At 55.5% G+C, this 18005-nt stretch overlaps 2 protein-coding genes across 2 annotated transcripts in view; both read left to right on the top strand.

Moving 5' to 3' along the window:
- Positions 1-18005, top strand: part of LOC124966905 (leukocyte immunoglobulin-like receptor subfamily A member 6) — a 193721-nt gene that overhangs the window by 23830 nt on the left and 151886 nt on the right. The window lies entirely within an intron of this gene.
- Positions 6859-16127, top strand: LOC124966944 (leukocyte immunoglobulin-like receptor subfamily A member 6). The gene is given in 9 exon segments (XM_047528854.1): positions 6859-6955; positions 7114-7149; positions 7323-7607; positions 7743-7906; positions 12785-12920; positions 13129-13410; positions 13671-13970; positions 15737-15847; positions 15850-16127. Coding segments are annotated over 9 exon segments (1461 nt in total). The 5' UTR covers positions 6859-6876; the 3' UTR covers positions 15918-16127.

Consider the following 18005-nt stretch of genomic DNA (forward strand, 5'->3'; position numbering starts at 1 on the left):
TGCATTAGGGATGGCTCCCTTTCCCAAGGACCCTCCTCTGCAGCAGGTGCACTGATTGGCTTTTCATCCTCTAGTGGTCTCAACATCTCCCTGATGAGAAGGTTGTGTGGCCCAGAGTTGCAAAGCTCCTTAGAGTAGTTCTCTTGTTCCAGGGGTTCAAGCTGACTCTGAGAGTAAGAGCCAAATACTGATTTTTTGGCTCCTTTATTTTAATCTCAATTTTTAAGTTTTAATCTTAAACATCCAGCAAGTCAGTTTCACCAGTCATACAGTAAGAGTACTGGGTTTTAACTTTAATGTCTATGACTTTATAGTTATTTGGTTGATTATCTCAAATTAATTTAGATTGTTCTTGAAGCAGTACCTCTGTAAAACATTAATCAGTCAACAGTTACAGAGTTATTTCAAAAGGAAAATTCAAAATGGAATTAACAACAGTAAAAACATATTTAGTTGTGTAATAGCTATCTTAAATTTTGGCTGAGCTATATATCATATTCCATGTTTGAGATTACAGTAATTTTTATAACAAAAAATCAATCTTTAGAATATAACTTATGAGCTGAAGTCTGACTTATTTTGGGGTCATTGTAACATGTAGTAAGGTAGGAAGCAGAGCTTTATCTCAGGTAAGGCGGGGCTTTTCATAAATCTTATGTAAAGCAGTCTAGTTCTAAAGTTGATCTTTAACTTTTTTTAAATATCATTTTATAAAGTTTACATATATTGTTTCCTAAGTCTATATGTTAGTAAACACAGTATGATATTACACCTAAAACATAAATCAAAAAAAGTTGAGAGAGCTTTTAACTTTCCTTTTGTTTAGTAAAGTGGCAAAATGTTTTTCCTGTTTTATGATATTAACTTTTAAACATATCAGGCTCTCATTATCTTTTAGAAATACATTTACATTTTTATCCCAGTGCAGAAGGTAACATAAGGTTCAGGTCCAGTTACAGAACACTAAATGATATAAATAAATCCCCAATAAAATTTCTTATTCTGATAAGTTTAAAATTACCATTACAGGGAGGGATGGGGGAAGGGAAAAATAACAGAATGAATCAAACAACATTACCCTATGTAAATTTATGATTACACAAATGGCATGCCTTTATGCCGTGTACAAACAGAGAAACAACATGTATCCCATTTGTTTACAATAAAAAAAAGAAGAAAAAAAATTACCATTACAACTTTAGGTTGGAGAACACCAGCTTGATAAAATGTTTTTTTAAACCTTTTAAAGACTTGTACATCTGGAAGATATGAACACATTTAATATGTAAAAAAGAGTAACAGAATCATAATTGCATTGATGTTTTTAATATTAACCATGTTTAACTTTTAAAGAAAATTTAGACTTTGTAATGTAGTACAATACTCTAAAATAACAGTTGCTGTTTAACCAGAATTGTACAAACCCCCAATTTTTAAGACTAGCTGTTCTAGAGAATAAAACTTAACAGATAAAATGTTAAGAGTAAATTAATGTTTTCAGAATTATTGGTCATTGTAGCATATAGACTGAAATTTGATTTATATCAGTACATTAATATTTGACCTTAGGAAAAACCTTGAATAGTTTTAACTGTTGTGTTACTTATATATACACGTAAACCTTTTAAAATTTACTCTTAATTAACATTTTTTAATCACTTAGACACTCGTCTTGTTTACTTAGATGTATTACAGCCTTATTTTATCACATAAAGACTTTTTATCTAGAAACATTTTTATTAAATATATTTTTATATCTAAAACCTTGTAATGTTTTAAACTGTTGATCCCCTTTTTTAAAATTTATATTCTGAAACAACCCTTATAAATTTCTGAATTTAGATAAATTACTCCATTTTAATCCAATGAAATACTTTGTTACTTATAGAACTCTATTTAAATACAGTTGAAATTTTTGGACCCTTTATATAGAATAATACCTGTTAAGACTTTTAGTAATCCTGTTTTTGGTGATAACATAATGTAAATTTAAACCCTTTTTTTATTTACCAATTTATGAAAACACCAAACATGTTTTAAGTATGTTACCTTGTGGAATTTAAGGAGGTAAGAGTACAGTTAGCATTTTAACTTTTTAAACCAATCAGATGTCTCTAACAAACACATCCATGATCAATCCCATATATGTTAAATCTAATTTAGTTATTTTTTAAAAACCAAGATACCAGAAAATTGTATTGAGCCATATCAGTCATTTCTTTCCTGTTGAAGAAGAACCTAGAAACAAAGGATATTAGACATTTTATAAAATTAACATTTTATTTATTTTTTGACCACCTGGAAACAAAACTGTGTTAGTATCTTGAAAGCCATACTTTTGTTTATACAATTTAAAAACCTTTTAAATCATGTAAATCAAAAGCATTTGGATCCATTTTTTAAAATTTTAATTTATGAGCTCATATGTCAATTTTGGTACCAAATATATGTAGACATGACAATACACCCGTGTACATATACATAAAATAAACAGAAGGACAAAGACCTTATAGCTTATTTTTTAAACCCATTAGATTGAGAGTTAACCCTTGTAAACTGGCATCTGAATGAAACAGAGCATTAAGGAAACTTTATATTTGAATAAAATAGGTCTGATTAAAAATTAACTTAGGTGCACCAGATCGAAATTATGAACTCAAAAACAAAAGAATTTTAAAAGTTTTTTTGGCTTCCATCCTGATGTGATCCCTCTCATCAGAGATGAAAAGGAATTAAGAGAATATAGACAAAGGTTATGCCTTATCCCTCCCTGAAGGAGTTTCCCAAAGAGACAGCAAGGGAGCTGCTTCCATTGGTCTCCTTGGGAGAGCCCCTCAGGTTGGAGTCTTGTTCTAAACTGGTTTTCCTGGTCTCTTGGACAGCAGCCATCAAAATTTTAGCCTGGCATTTTGGTGGACCAACTCCAATAGTTGGAAGTTCCTATTGGCAGCAGTTTACATTTTAATGTAAGCTTCAGCGAACATGGCTAAAAACATTTTTAACCATTTTTTTTACCCAAATTTGACTATAAAACATTTGATCAGGATGTTCAGGCTGCCCAAAGACAATTTGGTGGTCCCCTGAGGGGGCCATCTGACCTCAAAAGTTGGTCATTCTCTCTATAGAATTTAGAGAGAGAAAAGACATTGCAGCAGGTTCCGTACTCACTGGCTCTCTTCTGGAATTCCTGGAAATGAGTTAACATGCACTGGAGGGGAGCACATGACTGACATGAGGGAGACTGACCATGCTTACACTTAGAGACAACAAAAAGACAGAAAAGGACAAACAAACACAGAACAGATAAAACACCAAAGACACGGACAAGTGGCCACTCCAGATTCCAGACCAGAGGGACTGAGCAACGTCTTGCCACCCCCAGACTCGGGAAGTAATGCTGCGTCCAGCCTTCCTCAGAGTCCCTAGATGTGGATCCGCCAGAAACAGACTTACTGGTCCCCCAGGGGTGCAGAAACAGGTGACTCTCCCGGAGAATTTAGTTCAGTCCTGGGGCGGGGCTCCACAGACCATGCAGCCTGGGGCTGAGGAACGTCTCTCAGGGGCCTTCCCCTAGGAGCACCGCTGTGGCCTCTCCCCACCGCAGGAGTTTCCAGGTCAGTGGTGAGTGGTAGTTACCCACCAGGCAGCCAGGATCTCGCTGGGGCTTCCAAATGTTATGGGGCGCAACTTAAGAACAGACCAATTACCAATGAGAAGTCCAAATTTGAGAGTCTTTATTAAGCTGGCCAGTTGACTCTGTCACACAATGCCCCAAAAAATGGCTATTGGGAGAACAACCCTGACCACAGGTACAATGATCACCAAATATATGAAAAATATTCATTATCATTAGCAAATAGGAAAATAAAAATCAAACTACTCTGAGATTTCATTTCCCATTAGACAAAATGACACTCACAACAATACATAAAATAGTAAGTGCTGGACAAGATGTGGAGAAAAAGGATCCCTTGTACACCCTTGTGGGACCTTGGTTAGTCCAACCACCATGGAAATCAGTGTGGAGGATCCTCAGAGGACGAGGCATGGAACCGCCATGGGACCCAGCTACACACTCCTCAGTATTTCCCTGAAGAATCAACGTCATCTTCCTGCACTGACACACCCACACCCCAGGTTGACAGCAGCACAACTCACAACAGCCAGACTAGGGAAGCAGCCTCGGTGTCCTTCAGTGACGACTGGACCAAGAGCATGTGGGCACACACAGTGGAGTCGTATTCAGCCATAAAGAGAATGAAACGGTGGCGTCTGCAGGAAATGGATGGAAGCAGAGGGCAAGGTGTTAAGTGGAATCAGCCAAACTCAGAGGTCAAGGGTCATAGGATTGTTCTCAAATGTGGAAGCTGGAGAGAGAGAAGGAAAGAATGGAGGGATCTGATGGAAATCGGAAGTAGATCAGCAGAACAGAGGAAGAGACCAGGGGCACGAGGAGGGACAGTAGGAGACCACGGGAGGACAGAGGTCCAGTCATACTGCTGGACTGTGAGCGTGTTTGAGTGTGTAACACAAATCCCACCACATGTCCACCCACAATGCCCCAGTAGAAAATGTGGGAAAACCAAGTGGCAACTGCGCACTGTCTGCAAGATGCACTTTAACCTGGTGCTTTTGTTTGTTTCCTTGACTTGTTCATTTACTTGTTCATTTATTGTTGAGTCAGAGTCTCTCTCTGCCCTGAGGTCCTTGAACTCCTGGGCTCCAGTGACCTCCCTCCTCTCCCTCCCACAGAGCCAGGACTGCAGGTCCTGCCCCTGGGCCCAGCTCAGGAAACGCAGAGGGTACTGGTGAAAATGGGAAGGAATATTCAGAAACCAAGAGAGAGCAGAGAAAACCACATTCACATCAGCAGAATAGACTGTGAGTCAACACAAGTCTTGAGACACAGAGAAGGACATTAAGCAGTATAAAAACGTCAACCCATCACCCACCTGTGACATCATGGAGACACCCCCACCCCACCAGCACTCAGATACACAAGGAAACAGAGCTGGGTGTGTCCTGTGCCCAGGCTGTGATCCCAGCACTTGGGAGGCTGAGGCAGGAGGGGGAAGTTCAAGGCCAGCCTGGGCATCTTAGGGAGACCCTGACTCTAAATAAAAATAAGAAGGGCTGGGGATGTGGCTCAGTGGCTAAGTGCCCCTGCCTGCAACAATCCCTGGTACAAAATGCAAAAGCCCCAGGCAGATAGGAGGGGAAGCTGAGAAAGGCGGTGACGGGAGGTGCCCAGGTCCCACCTTAGTGCTGGACACACATCCAGACAGGACCCGTGAGCACACAGGACCTGAGGCAAGAACACCAGAGAGCAGCTGGGCTGAGGGAAGAGCCAGTCAACCTCCAGCACAGCCAGGGCCTCCGCAGGACCCACCTAGGCAGGTGCAGGACGGGCCTCACAGATTTACAACATTGCGGCCTCATCAGGCACCTTCTCAGACCTCAGTGGAGGGATCTGGAAACTGGTCCTGAGAGGGAGACCAGAGCCCACCAGGGGCTTCCTTGAACCCCCTTGGAACAAAGAGGACATCAAAGGGGGATTAGAGAGCCTTTCAGGACAAACAAAAATAAAACCAGGACATGTCAGAACTTTGGGGAAGTGCTGGAGTTGGGTCAGTGGGAGGTCACTTACTCAGCATGTTGGAGCCCTGGGTTCCCTCCCCAGCCTGTGGTGGGGGAGAAGGAAAGGAGGAGAGGAGGAAGGGAGGGGAGAGTTGGGGAGGGGAAAGGTCAGGGGAGAGTATAGGAGGGGTAGGGGAGGAGAGAGGACAGGAGGGGAGAGGGGATGACCGTTGATGACCCCAGACCCCAGTGGATCCTTGCTGTGGCTCCTCCTCCATGTGGGGAACCCTCCATTCTCCTCCTCTGCTCTTACGGGAAGAGCTGTGCATTTCAGACATGGCAGGGACAACCTCTGAGAGCTCAGAGCAGATGGGCCTCACGGAGTGGGCACCAGCCCAGCACCACCAACCTCTCCCGGCCCGAACCCAGGCTGGCCTCCTGCCCTGGAGGAGAAGCTGGCTGAGCCCGTCCGTGTCCAGACCCTGCTGACCCCACACTCCAGGTCGTGAGGTGCAGAGAACGGGCTCCACACTGGACGCGGGGTCTGGGAGGCCAGATGTCCCTATGCAGGACGACACCACAGTGGAAATGAGCTGGCACTGAGCTGGAGCCTGGCCCCCGAGGGGCACCCTGCCCAGGAGACAGGGGTTCCCAAGAGGCAGGAGGCCTCAGATTCCATCCCAGGGAGATGAGGGGGGTTCTGCTGCTAAGGAGAGGGGAAGCCCCAAAGGGGACCATTTAGCAGAGGACATCCACACCAGCACCAGGAGGAGAGGTGAGGAGCTCCCTGGTCCCTGTCCCTCTCTGTGCCCCCAGCAGAGCTCCAGCTGACTGCACAGCCAGGTGCTCAGGGTCTGCTGCTCTGTGCCCACCTGAGGGGGGACCTGCATCTTCCCTAAACCATCTCCAGGACTGGGAGACCAATGGCCCCAGCCAAGACCCAAGAACCGACCACCAAGGATGGACAGAAGGTGCCCCTGAGAAGGGAGGACCTACCCCAGGTCACCCTCAGCTGGAAGGGGCTGGCTCAGGAGGGCACCAGGTGCACTGGCTGCTGCCTCCTGGCCCTGCAGGGATGAGGACAGATCAGGCAGACAGTGGAGGGGTGAGGACAGGCACCATTGCTGTCTGAGCTCCTGCAGGGAGCCCAGGCCCACCCACACAGTGCTGGGGAAACAGGAGACAAGATACCAGGGGGACAACAGTTCCCCTTCCTGTGGAGCTGTTATTGTGACACCCCATGACAGGCGGAACCAAGCCTCCAAGTGGCCACATCCTGTGACCTTCTGTCCATGCTCTATGACCTCCTCCATCTGCAGAGCCAGGACCTGGGCAGGAGATGCCGTGACCCCCACCCTCACGGCTCTGCTCTGCCTTGGTGAGAAGTGAAGAAGGGGAGGGGACACCCTATTCTGGGAGGGACCCCAGCCCACAGCCAGGCCCTGGCCAAGAGGGGACTCAGGGCCCAGGAGGCTGTGGGGAGGAGAGGGCCTGCTCAGGCCTCAGGGCTCCCCTCTCACAGGAACTCTCTTCCAGGGCTGAGTCTGGGCCCCGGGATCCGAGGGCAGCAAGGTGAGTGTCCCCACCTGGCCCAGGTCCTGTTCCTCCCTGGGGACCAGGAGCCACCCTGGGCAGTGGATGGAGAACAGCAGCTGTGGGCTGAGGCTGGGGAGCCTGGAGGGAGCTGGGCTGAGGGCTGGGATCTGAGGGGCTGTGCTGGGACCCAGCCTCGGATTCCCTTGCAGGGACCCTCCCCAAGCCCACCCTGTGGGCTGAGCCAGGATCTGTGATCACCTGGGGGAGGCCAGTGACCCTCTGGTGTGAGGGGACCCTGGAGACCGAGGAGTACCATCTGGAGAAAGATGGAAGCTCAGTGCCCTGGGACAGACAGATCCCACAGAAGACCAGGAACAAGACCAAGTTCCCCATCCCAACCGTGACATAGCACCATGCAGGGCGATATCAATGCTACTATCACAGCCCTGCTGGCTGGTCAGAGCACAGTGACCCCCTGGAGCTGGTGGTGACAGGTGAGAGGACACTTGGGGTCCCAGCCCCTGGCTCTGCCCTCAGGAAGGGGTCTGCTCCCACTTGTCCCTGTCACAGCCCAGCTGGGGACAGTGTGGAGGAGGGAGCCCATTAACACCTGCCTCCTTCTCTGCTAGGATCCTACATCAAAACCTGGCTCTCAGCCCTGCCCAGCCCTGTGGTGACCTCAGGAGGGAACGTGACCCTCCAGTGTGGCTCAGGGCTGGAATATGGCAGGTTTGTTCTCACTAAGGAAGGAGGACACAAGCTCACCTGGACCCTGGACTCACAGCTGACCCCAGTGGGCAGTTCCAGGCTCAGTTCTCAGTGGGCCCTGTGAAATTTCTTAATAAAATAGTAGCAAATCATATTCCAGAACATATTAAGAAGAATGTTTATCATTACCATGTTTGTTTTATCCCAAGAATGCAAGGATGTTTTAACATAAGCAAATCAATAAAGAAAATCAATACCACATATAGAATTAAGAACAAAATCACTTAGTCATTGCATTAGATGCAGAGAAATCCTTTGACAGAATTCATCACCCATTCATGATAAAAACACAATTCCAATCACAATAACTTTAAAAAAATTTTAAACACCTAGGAAAAAAATTAATCAAGATAGTGAGGGTCTCTCCGAGCACGCATCCTGCGCGTGCACACACGTCCCGCTCTATTCCTTGGAATACCCGGGAGCTGCGGGAGCCCTTGCTTCCTGCATTTCCCCTTTCCCCTCTCCTCCTCCCTAGGATTCCTGATCTGCTCCTTGTCCAAACAGAGTCCCTTTTCTCCAGTTAGGGCATCCCAGAGCTCTGTCCTGAGTACTTTTGGTAGCTGGCACAGTGGCACATGCCTGTAATCCCTGCTCCCTGGGAGGCGAGGGCAGGAGATCACACGTTCAAGGCCGGTCTCTGCAGCTTAGGCAAACCCTGTCTCCAAACCTAAGAGACGCGGCTGGGATGGGCTCAGTGGTAGAGCAGGCCCAGTACGCATGAGGCCCGGGTTCAAACAGGTCCCGCTACATAAATGATAGTGAAAACTGCCTTTGGTCAAGTCCTCCCTGGGAGGCCGCTGCAGCCCTGGGCACTCCCGGTCAGGAGGAGAGCCACCCTGGCCGGGACTCTGAGGGCGGCTGGCAGGCAGGTGGACACGCAGGCCCCTGCTCTCCCAGGCGAGCACCATGGTGCCACCAGGGCCCCAGATCTGCCACAGCCCCTGGAGCTGCGGCCTGGGGCAGCGGGGCAGCCAGAGCCCACCGTGCTGTGCTGCCAGCAGCAGCTGCGTCCTCTTCACCAGGACCCCCCGGTTGCTTTAACCGCCCACCAGATCAGAGTCCTGCCAAAGCCAATTCTGACGGGTTTGCCAGCTAGTGGCCCCTCGTGGGGAGGGCCAGGTCCTGAGCTTCCTTGCTCTGCAGTGTCTGCTGCCTGTGCCGCTCTCTCCATGGCCCTTGGTCTTGAGGATGAGTCACCTGGAGTCCCCGCCTGCTCTCCAGGACCAGCTCTTTCCAGAGCCTTTGCTGCTGCTGCTGCCCTTGGTCTCCTTCACTTCCAGCAGAGCTTGGGTCCCTCCATCCGCTCCCGCCATTCGCCTCCCCACCCTGGCCTCTCATGTTCGGGACTGGGGTTGAACCCAGGGCTCCACCACAGAGCCGCAGCCCCAGCACTTTGTACTTTGTACTTTGAGTCAGGGTCTCATTGAGCTTTGACGGCGCTGAGGGTCTGGCTGCGTTGCTGAGGCTGGCTTTGAACTGGGGATCCTCCTGCCTCAGCCTCCCCGGCCTCTGTGACCACACGAGTGCAGCCTGTGCCTGGCGTCTGCCTCCTCCTCAAACTCAGAATGGACTGGGGACCTGGTGAGTCGGGGCTCTCTCTCCAAGCACTGTCCTCGGGGCTCTTTTCCAGTCTGCTCCGTCCTGGGCCTGCCTGGGTCTCACTTCCAGGTCCCTGATTTCTACCCACCGTCTCCTCCTGCTGTGGAACGGGCTCCTGAGGTTTTCACTCACCACTGCACGAGCCTGAGATTCCTGCAGCGCCTGCTTTCTCCCCAGGCCGCCCTGCTGGAGTCGCGGACGCCACCCCTGCGATGCCTGAGGCTCCAAAGCCCACGGCTGAGGTCCCTGTGTGGAGGTCAGTCTCCAGCCACCAGCAGGCCCAGGCTCAGTCCTCAGCTCCTCAGAGAGGGAGCCCATCAGGCCCCAGCCGCTCAGCGTCGGCCTCTGCCTGCTCCCTGGGTCCCGCTCCTCCAGCACCTTCTCCTTGGCTTGGGCTGCGCCCACAGGCCCAGCGTGCACCCCACTCCCTCTTCTGGGGTAGCAGCAGGAGCAGGCTTTGGAGTGTGGCTCCCGTCAGCTCCGGGCTCTGGACACTGTCACCCTCACCACCCCAGAGCCTCCCCCCCACGGTCCTCACCCCCACAAGGCACTGGAGACCACGCCCCAATCACCCAGGTCCTCAGACCAACAGAGAGCAGAGGTCACTGCAGTGGGAACAAGCAGGACAAGGAGACCGGTCAGGGGACGTCCCCTCGAGGCTGACAGGACTGTCACCCCGCGTGGCGTCTTCGGTGACAGCCTCTGGATCGGTGCTCCGTGGCTCCTTAACCAGGGTCTGGGGGCTCCTGTCCAAGACGGGGTTCCGCCCAGGGGAGGAGGGGGCTGAGAGGGAGAGGGGACTCGGAGCGAAGGGGACTTGAAACAAGCGGGGAGACGGGAGGAAATGGAGAAGCAGAGCCCCTCTCGGGCCAGGGAACCAGGCGCCCCTCCGTGGGGCCTTGAGTCTCCCAGCACCTCCCAGGCTCCTCTCCTGGGTTGTCCTGTGACACCCGCTGGCGGCTCCCGCCAGCCCAGCATGGAGGGGAGGCACCCCAGCCCTGGGCGTTTCCTCCCCGGCAGGGCTAACGCCAGGCAGTGCAGCCGGAGCCCTCCTGCCCACGACCCCTGGCCATCGGCACAGCCCAGGCCTGGAGAAGGCTCCAGACGCCCTGTCCACGCCGCCACGCCAGCCCTCCTGGCCCTGCCCAGCCTGGTCCTCTCAACCTGCAGAGCCGGCTCCCCCGCCCCTGGTCCTACCCTCCATCCACCTCGTCCCTCCCCAGCCCACCGTCCACAGCTCTGCGGCACCTCGGCCGGTGACACTCAGGCCAGAGATGCTCTCGACTGCTGCACAGGACAGTCCTGCTCTAGAGCCAACGCTGTACACGACACTGCCCAGGGACACAGGCTGCATCCACCCCGCTCACGGCCACGCCCTGAGCCCACCTGACATGGAGGGCTGCTGTCCACAGCCTGGACCCAGGAAGACGAGGAGCCCCTCCTTCCTCCACAGGGCAGACCCGTTGGGCCGTCAGCCCACAGACCCCAGGGACCACCCGGCAGAGGGCCGACCAGAGCGCTCCAGGGTCGGCCTCGCAGACGCCGCCGTGGTCCCCCAGGGAGTCCCTCGTTCCTGTGTGGCGGGGCATCCAGAAGAGAGCCCTGTTCCTGCTGTCCCTCATGAGCTCTGCCCAGGCCCTTCCTCCTGAAGACCATTGCTTCAAGGTGCCCTGGACCCGGGCCTCACCTGGGACCTCACATGAGACCCTGTCACCAAATAAAGAATTAGAAAGGGCTGGGGATGTGGCTCCGTGTGAAGCAGCCCGGGGTTCCATCCTCAGCACCAAAAAACAACCTTCTCTGCCCACCAGGCCCCAGCACCCTGGACATCCTGGTAGCAGGAGAGGGACCCCTGCCTGGTCCCACGTCCTGCTGGTCTGCTCTCACCTCTGGCTCAGCGTCCTGCGACCCTGTGGCACTCTGACCCTGTCTTCGACCTTCCGTGACCTATTTACACATCATGGTGTGAGGGGTGTGTGACCTGAGGTTCAGATGTTAGAAATTAAGATGGAATCACAGACCTGTTGACGAGTGCCGCGACCCAGGGGACCGCGAGGGTCCATTCTGGCCCTGCTGACGGTGGTGTTCCCTGTGGATCTACTGCTGTCCAGCCACCACCACATGGTGGAGACACACACGTGTTGGGTCCATGTCCTCGACACAGCTCGCCCAGGACCCCCGTCCACCCTGGCTCGTGTGTCCAGGAAGACCGTCTGCCTCACTGGCGGCTCTGGCTCCCGGGCCTGCCTGCCTGTGGTGACCGCTCGCAGGCCTGGGGTGCCCGGCAGAGGAAGAGAACCTGCACCCAAGAGCTCAGCAGAGGGAGGCGGCCCAGGCCACGGTCTAGAACTGGAGTGAGACTGGGCAGGGCCCCTGCCTGAGGCCCTGTAGGCCTCCCTGGTCAGGCTGGTGAGGTGGGGACAGGCCAGGCAGCAGAGCACAGGGCCACTGGGCTCAGACCTGCTCTGAAAGGTCCAGAGCCTCTGCTTCCTCAGCCCTGTCCTCGGGCACAGCCCAGAGCCCCGGGGGCAGGACAGCCCCCTCCAGTGCAGCCGCTGAAGAGGAACCTCCAGTTGCAACACGAGCCCAGAGGCCGTCGGCCACTGACCCCAGGCTCGGCTCTGCCCACCGGGACCATGGCAGGCAGCGCCCAGACCCCCGCTCTCACCGCCCTCCTCTGCCTGGGTGAGCTCTGGGGACAGGGACTGGCCCCTCCCGGGCTGCCCCTGAGAGCCTGGAGCTCAGGCTCAGAGGACCAGACCAGGGAGAGGATGGCGCGCAGGTCGCGGCTGAGGCAGAGGCAGGCGCCGCGCCGTGGTGGTCCCGAGACCCCTGGGTTCACCTGGGGACCATCTCAAGGGCCTGCTCTCTTCCAGGGCTGTGTCGGGGCCTGTGGGCCAAGACAGCGGCAGGTGAGTCTCAGGCCTCCCGGTTCAGCCAGCGAGCCTCCTGGGGGCTTGGGAGAGGGGAGTCTGTGGCCTGCGGTGGTGGCCAGTCTGAGGGCCTTGGGCTGACCAGCAGGCGGGGAGACCTCCCTGAACCCCAGGTCCCATTCCTTTTCAGGAACCCTCCCAAGCCCCTCATCTGGGCTGACCCTGGCCCCATGGTTGCCACGGGGAGCCCAGTGACCATCTGGTGTCAGGGGTCCCTGCAGGCGGACACCTACCGTCTGTTCAAAGCTGGGGACCCTGCATATGACACCTGGGCCCCGTGGGACTCCAGAGACAAGGCCAGCGTCCCCCTCGGATCCGCACACTGGGACACCGCAACACCCCAGCCCATGGCACCGAGCCTCTCTCAGGGGAGGTGGCTCAGCCTGTTCTCCCTGGACCCCGTGACCCACACCCACGGGGGCACCTACAGGTGCTACGGCTCCTCCAGCCACAATGGCTTCCTGTGGTCACAGCCCAGCAACCCCCTGGAGCTCCAGGTCACAGGTGAGGAGTCCTCTGCAAGCTCCACCCTTTCCTGGGCCCCAGAAGGACCAAAGCCGTGAGCCAGGGCACCCTGATGGGCTGCCCAGTGACCCGGATCTCCTGGGGCAGAACCACAGGGCAGGAGCGTGGGGTGGGCACCAGGAATGCCCTCCTGCAGGCCCCAGCGGGCACACGGAGTATCCCTGTGACACCACTGTTGTGTGCTCAGGTGTGGACAGGCAACCCTCCCTCACAGCCCAGCCCGGCTCGCTGCTGCTCTCTGGGGACAGCGTGACCCTCCAGTGTCACTCGGGGTCCAGCTTCGACAGATTTGCTCTGGTCAAGGACTCAGAGCCCACAGTGCCCCCGCACCTTGATGGGCAGCACAGTCCCGTCTTCCCCCTGGGCCCCGTGGGTCACTCCCAGGGGGGCAGATACAGATGCTATGGGGGACACAGCCTCTCCTCCACGTGGTCAGCCCCCAGCGCTCCCCTGGACATCCTGGTAGCAGGTGAGGAGCCCTGCCCGTCCCCACGTCCTGGTGGTCTGCTCGGGTGCTGGGCCAGGGCTCTGGCTGGTAGTGGTGGGGGTCCAGCGGAAAGATCCTGCAGCAGAGGCTGAGGGGTGGGGGGATAGGGACGGAGACACTGAAAAACTGGAGAAGCCCAAACAGAGAGGTGCAGAGAAAGGGGCCCCAGAGTCCCAGGGGCAGGTCAAGGTCAAGGGCACACGGCAGGGGCTGCTCCACACAGCAGGCCTTCCTCCTTCCAGGAATGTACCAGAAACCTTCCCTGAGGGCCCACCCAGGGCCATCAGTGGCCTGGGGGCAGAATGTGACCCTGCAGTGTCTTTCTGAGGTCGGGCTTGACACCTTCCTCCTGTCCAAGGAGGGGTCAGGGGCTCCTCCCCAGCGCCGCCCCGGGCAGAAGAGGACTGCGCCTTCTCAAGCCAGCTTCTCGCTGAGTGCTGTGACCTTGGTCCACGGGGGCACCTACAGGTGCTACGGCTCAAACAGTGACCACCCCTACCTGCTGTCCCAGCCCAGTGAGCCCCTGGAGCTCGTGGTGGCAGGTGAGGCCCCCATTCTTTCTTGTGCTCACGGTCAGTTCCAGGTCTGTCCCCAGGGGAGCCCAGTGCTAGGGTCGGAGGAGACCCCAGAGGAAGGGACAGTGAGAAGAGGAGAGGACGGGACAGCTCCCTCCTGGGCCTCCCCTCCAAGCCTCAGCCCTGAAGCCCTGCAGGGACTTGGTGGCAGAGGGTGGCTGGCAAGGCTCAGGGGAGACCACCAACAGAAAGGCCAGAGGGACCCCTCTCCAATGTCCCACCAGTCTCCAGGTTCAATGATCCCTCACCACAGGACAAGGCAGGACAGGAAGCAGCACAGGCCTCCATCCCAGGGGCCAAGACCTCTGTCTGTGGTACAGGGGTGGGTGGGGACCTCAGGGCCCGGGACTCAGGGCTTGGAGGCACGTGGGTGAGGTCAAGGCACAGGTGACACTGGGTCCCAGTCTAGGGACGAGCAGCCAACCGAAGTGGGGAGCAGGCAGCCCAGCCCTCACCTCCCACCCACCCCAGGAGGCCCTGAGGAGCAGCCCCTCACCCCCACGGACCCAGGACCCCAGAGTGGTAAGTGAGGGGCTCTGGCAGGAGGTGGGTCCCAGGACAGGGCTGAGCTGGGGTGGAGCAGCCTCCTCTGGACACGCTGACCTGGACAGCCCCTCCCCTTGGGCTCAGAGTCCCCAAGTGCACAGGAGAGGCCTGGCCCTGACCTTCAATTCCCCTCAGTGCTGACCTGGGCTGTGCCCTGCTGGAGAGTAGGCACCCAGGGAAGCCCCAGGACCTGAACCTGCAGGCACTGTCCCCACTATGCAGTGACATGACCCTGTGCAGGGAGGGCTCAGGGCCATCAGGGTGTCCAGGCTCCTTCCCTGCAGCTCAGGCTGAGCTCTGGTGGAGGGAAGGAGACTGGAAGTCAGACTCCCCCAGCTCAGGCCCCAGCTCTGCTGCTCCTGCTGGGGACCTGGGTGAGCCTCAGTTTCCTCATAGCTCTGTGCCTAGAGGACTGAGGCCATGTGGTGTGATGGAGAGGGTTGCAGGTGACTTCTGCCAAGGCCCAGCATGCTGTGCGTGAAGTGGCCTCTCTTCATTCACAATGTCCAGGGACTGGGAGGGGCCAGGAGGTTCCTGTCCAGGCTCAGAGCCTTTCTGCACCTTTCCTCCTGCTCCTCTTCCTTCTCTGACACAGTGGTTGTGGCCGCAAGGACCAGCCCGCAACCCTGACCTCAGAACCACAAGAGGGGAACCAGTGGACTCTCCTCTCTAGAGCATGTGGTCACCTGGTCCAGAGTCCCAGGCTGGGCAGAGCAAACAGGACAGGAGAACCCCTGAACCAGGGACCACTTTCCCCACCAGCCCTGAGCTCTGGGGCTCAGCTGAACTTGCTCCAACGTGACTCAGACACAGTGCTGAACTCACAGAGCACAGTGAGGGTGACAAACCAGGGAGAGGAGCAGAGGGGACGCGAGCAGCAGGGAAGGGCTCTCAGGGGCTCCGTAGAGTCCTGTGTGAGAAGAGCCCAGGGTGGGGGTCCAGGCAGGACAGGGTCCTCGACTTCACACAGCCCCTCCTCTACCTTGATTCTCAGGAGACACTGAGACCTTCCGCCCATCACAGAGCAGCTCAGACCCCAGGACAGGGAGTCAGGAGGATTCTCAGCCCTGGGGCTGGTTCTGAGGGTCCAGTGCTGGCTAGGGGGGCGGCTTTCCTGGGTGGATGTGGGGGATCCTGTGGTGATTTGGGTCTGCCCTGACCTCTGCCCTGTGTGTCCACATTCCCAGGCTCCCCTGCCCAGGATTACACAGTGGGGAACCTCATCCGGATGGCCATGGCTGCCTTGGTCCTGGTGGTCCTCGGGATCCTGCTGTTTCAGGCTCAGTATGACCAGAGAGGGACCCAAGATGCAGCCAGGAGGTGAACAGCAGAGAACAGGCAGCACCCAGAGTGCAGAGTGGGAGATGAAGGACCATCCAGAGGTCTGCAGACCACCTGGCTCAGCTGGGGCTGCACCCTGAGCCTGTCCTGGCAGCAAAGGTGGCTGGGTCAGGACGGCTGGGTGCTGGCTGCACAGTCTTCCCCACAGTGCTGTGAGCACACAGGGCTGGCCCACCGCTCTCTGCAGCCCTCCAGGAGCCTGTCCCCCTCGGGGGCTGTCTGTGCAGCTTCCCTGAAACACGGAGGTGGAGCCACAGGCTGGTGTCTGAGGACTGAGTAACGGGTGCTGGTACTGTGGCATGGCTCTGAAAAGGTCACGTGAAAAACCCGGGAGTCCTGCTGAGTGTTTGCTGTTACTGTCCACGTCCCTCCTGGCCACCTCCACGTGCCCAGGTATTGCCCCATCACCCAAGTGCTGGCTCTAAGTCCAGATTCCTCTGCTCACTGCTGGTCTTAGAAACCATCCAGCTGGAACTTCTAGAGTCCCCTGGCTGGCATGGCTCCCTGGGTCCTGCAGGGTTTCCTTTCTTCATTGAATCCCTAGGTCCTCGCGTTGCTCATGGTGACACTGTGAACAAGCTGTTCCCCTCCTTCCTCCCACCCGGACACCTAGCTCCCCTCACTCCTGTCCCTGGTTCCTGGGGACAGGAGCACAAGGCTGAGCCTCAGGGGCTCCTGGCTGCCCTGATGGAGTGGGAGCAGGTGGCTTCTCACCTCAGCTGGGACCTGGGCCTTGGCTCTCTGGGCTCTTCCTAGTCAGGGTGAGGCTCTGCTCCTCTCCTGACTCACTGAGGGCTTTTCTCTGACCAATGCTGTGGATCCTGAGCAGGGCTTTTTCCCCAGCTGTGAGGTGACTTGCAGGGAACGCTCCTTGTCACCCGTTGCTGTGATGGATCACATTAATGGACTTTGGATGATGAACTGCTCTGCACACCTGGGACACGCGCCCCTTGGTCACGCTGTGTGACTCTTTTGCACCTGCTGGTTGGATTTGCTGAGCAGGTGTGTCCCACGGAGCCCTCGCCCTCCTGCTGAGAAACGCATCACTGGGCAACACTGTCCTGCAAACACCACCCAGGGCCTCACACGGAGCCCCAGGCAGTGACGTCACTAGGTGACCAGGCCTCTGGGGACCCAGTCAGGAGGTGGTGGGCTGGACAGGGATGCTGTGCACTGAGGGCCTCTTCTGTGGAGCGTTGTGCCCTGTCTCCATGGGGATGTCCAGGGTGCTGTCCTTCCCCGGGAAGTCCTTGTGTGGTGTGGTGTCAGATGCTGCAGGCCTCTGGGAGTGACTTAGGACGCTTCCCTCTGCTTCCTCTCCTGGGTGGTGCACAGGATGGCACAGCGTCCCCTCCAGAGCTGGCGGGGCTCCTCAGCACCCACCAGGCCTGCCCTTCATTGGTAGTCCACGTGGCTGCTGGAGGTCAGAGTCCTGCCCCAGGACCTTGGCTTAGCATTTCCTCAGGGCAGGTCAGCTGCCAGCAGGTCCCCTAGAGTGGGCGTGAGCCAGCCGCTCTCTGTCTCCACCTGGGAGGGGACCTGGCAGGGCAGGGCTGGGGGCTGCTGCTCTCTCTCTCCTCCCTTCTCTCTCCCAGCCTCCAGCTGCCCCCTGGGTTCTGAGTGGTCCTGGCAGAGCCTGTGTCCCTCTCTGTGCAGGTGGATGAGGTTTCCACCACTACCTGGCTTCCTGCAGCCTGAGCTCAGTGCCCAGGGTGGTGCTCCTGCCTGAGTCCTGTGGGGTGCCCCTGAGCTTCCTGGATCTGGGGTTTGGTGTCTGATGGGAACTGGGGACCCCACGTCATTGTTGAGACCTCAGAGTCCCCTGTGTCCTTCTCCTTCCTCCTCTGGTGCTCCGGGGTGCACAGGTGACTCCTGTGTCCCTCAGTCCATTGAGCTTCTGGTCTCTGCACTCTTGACGTTTCCACTGCTACAACCTTGAGCTGAGAGTCTGCCCTCCGTGGTGCCACCCTGCAATATCCTGCAGTGGTCTTCTCCCGCCCATGCCAGCCTTTCTGGTCTCTGGGTGGGCTTGCTTGAGGCACTTTCCTGGGATGCCCATCTCTTCTTGTGAGCTGTCACTCTATCAGCCAGAGTGCTGGGCACCTTCAGTGTTAC

The sequence above is a fragment of the Sciurus carolinensis genome, chromosome 16, assembly GCF_902686445.1.
Source record: "Sciurus carolinensis chromosome 16, mSciCar1.2, whole genome shotgun sequence".
Lineage (NCBI taxonomy): Eukaryota > Metazoa > Chordata > Mammalia > Rodentia > Sciuridae > Sciurus > Sciurus carolinensis.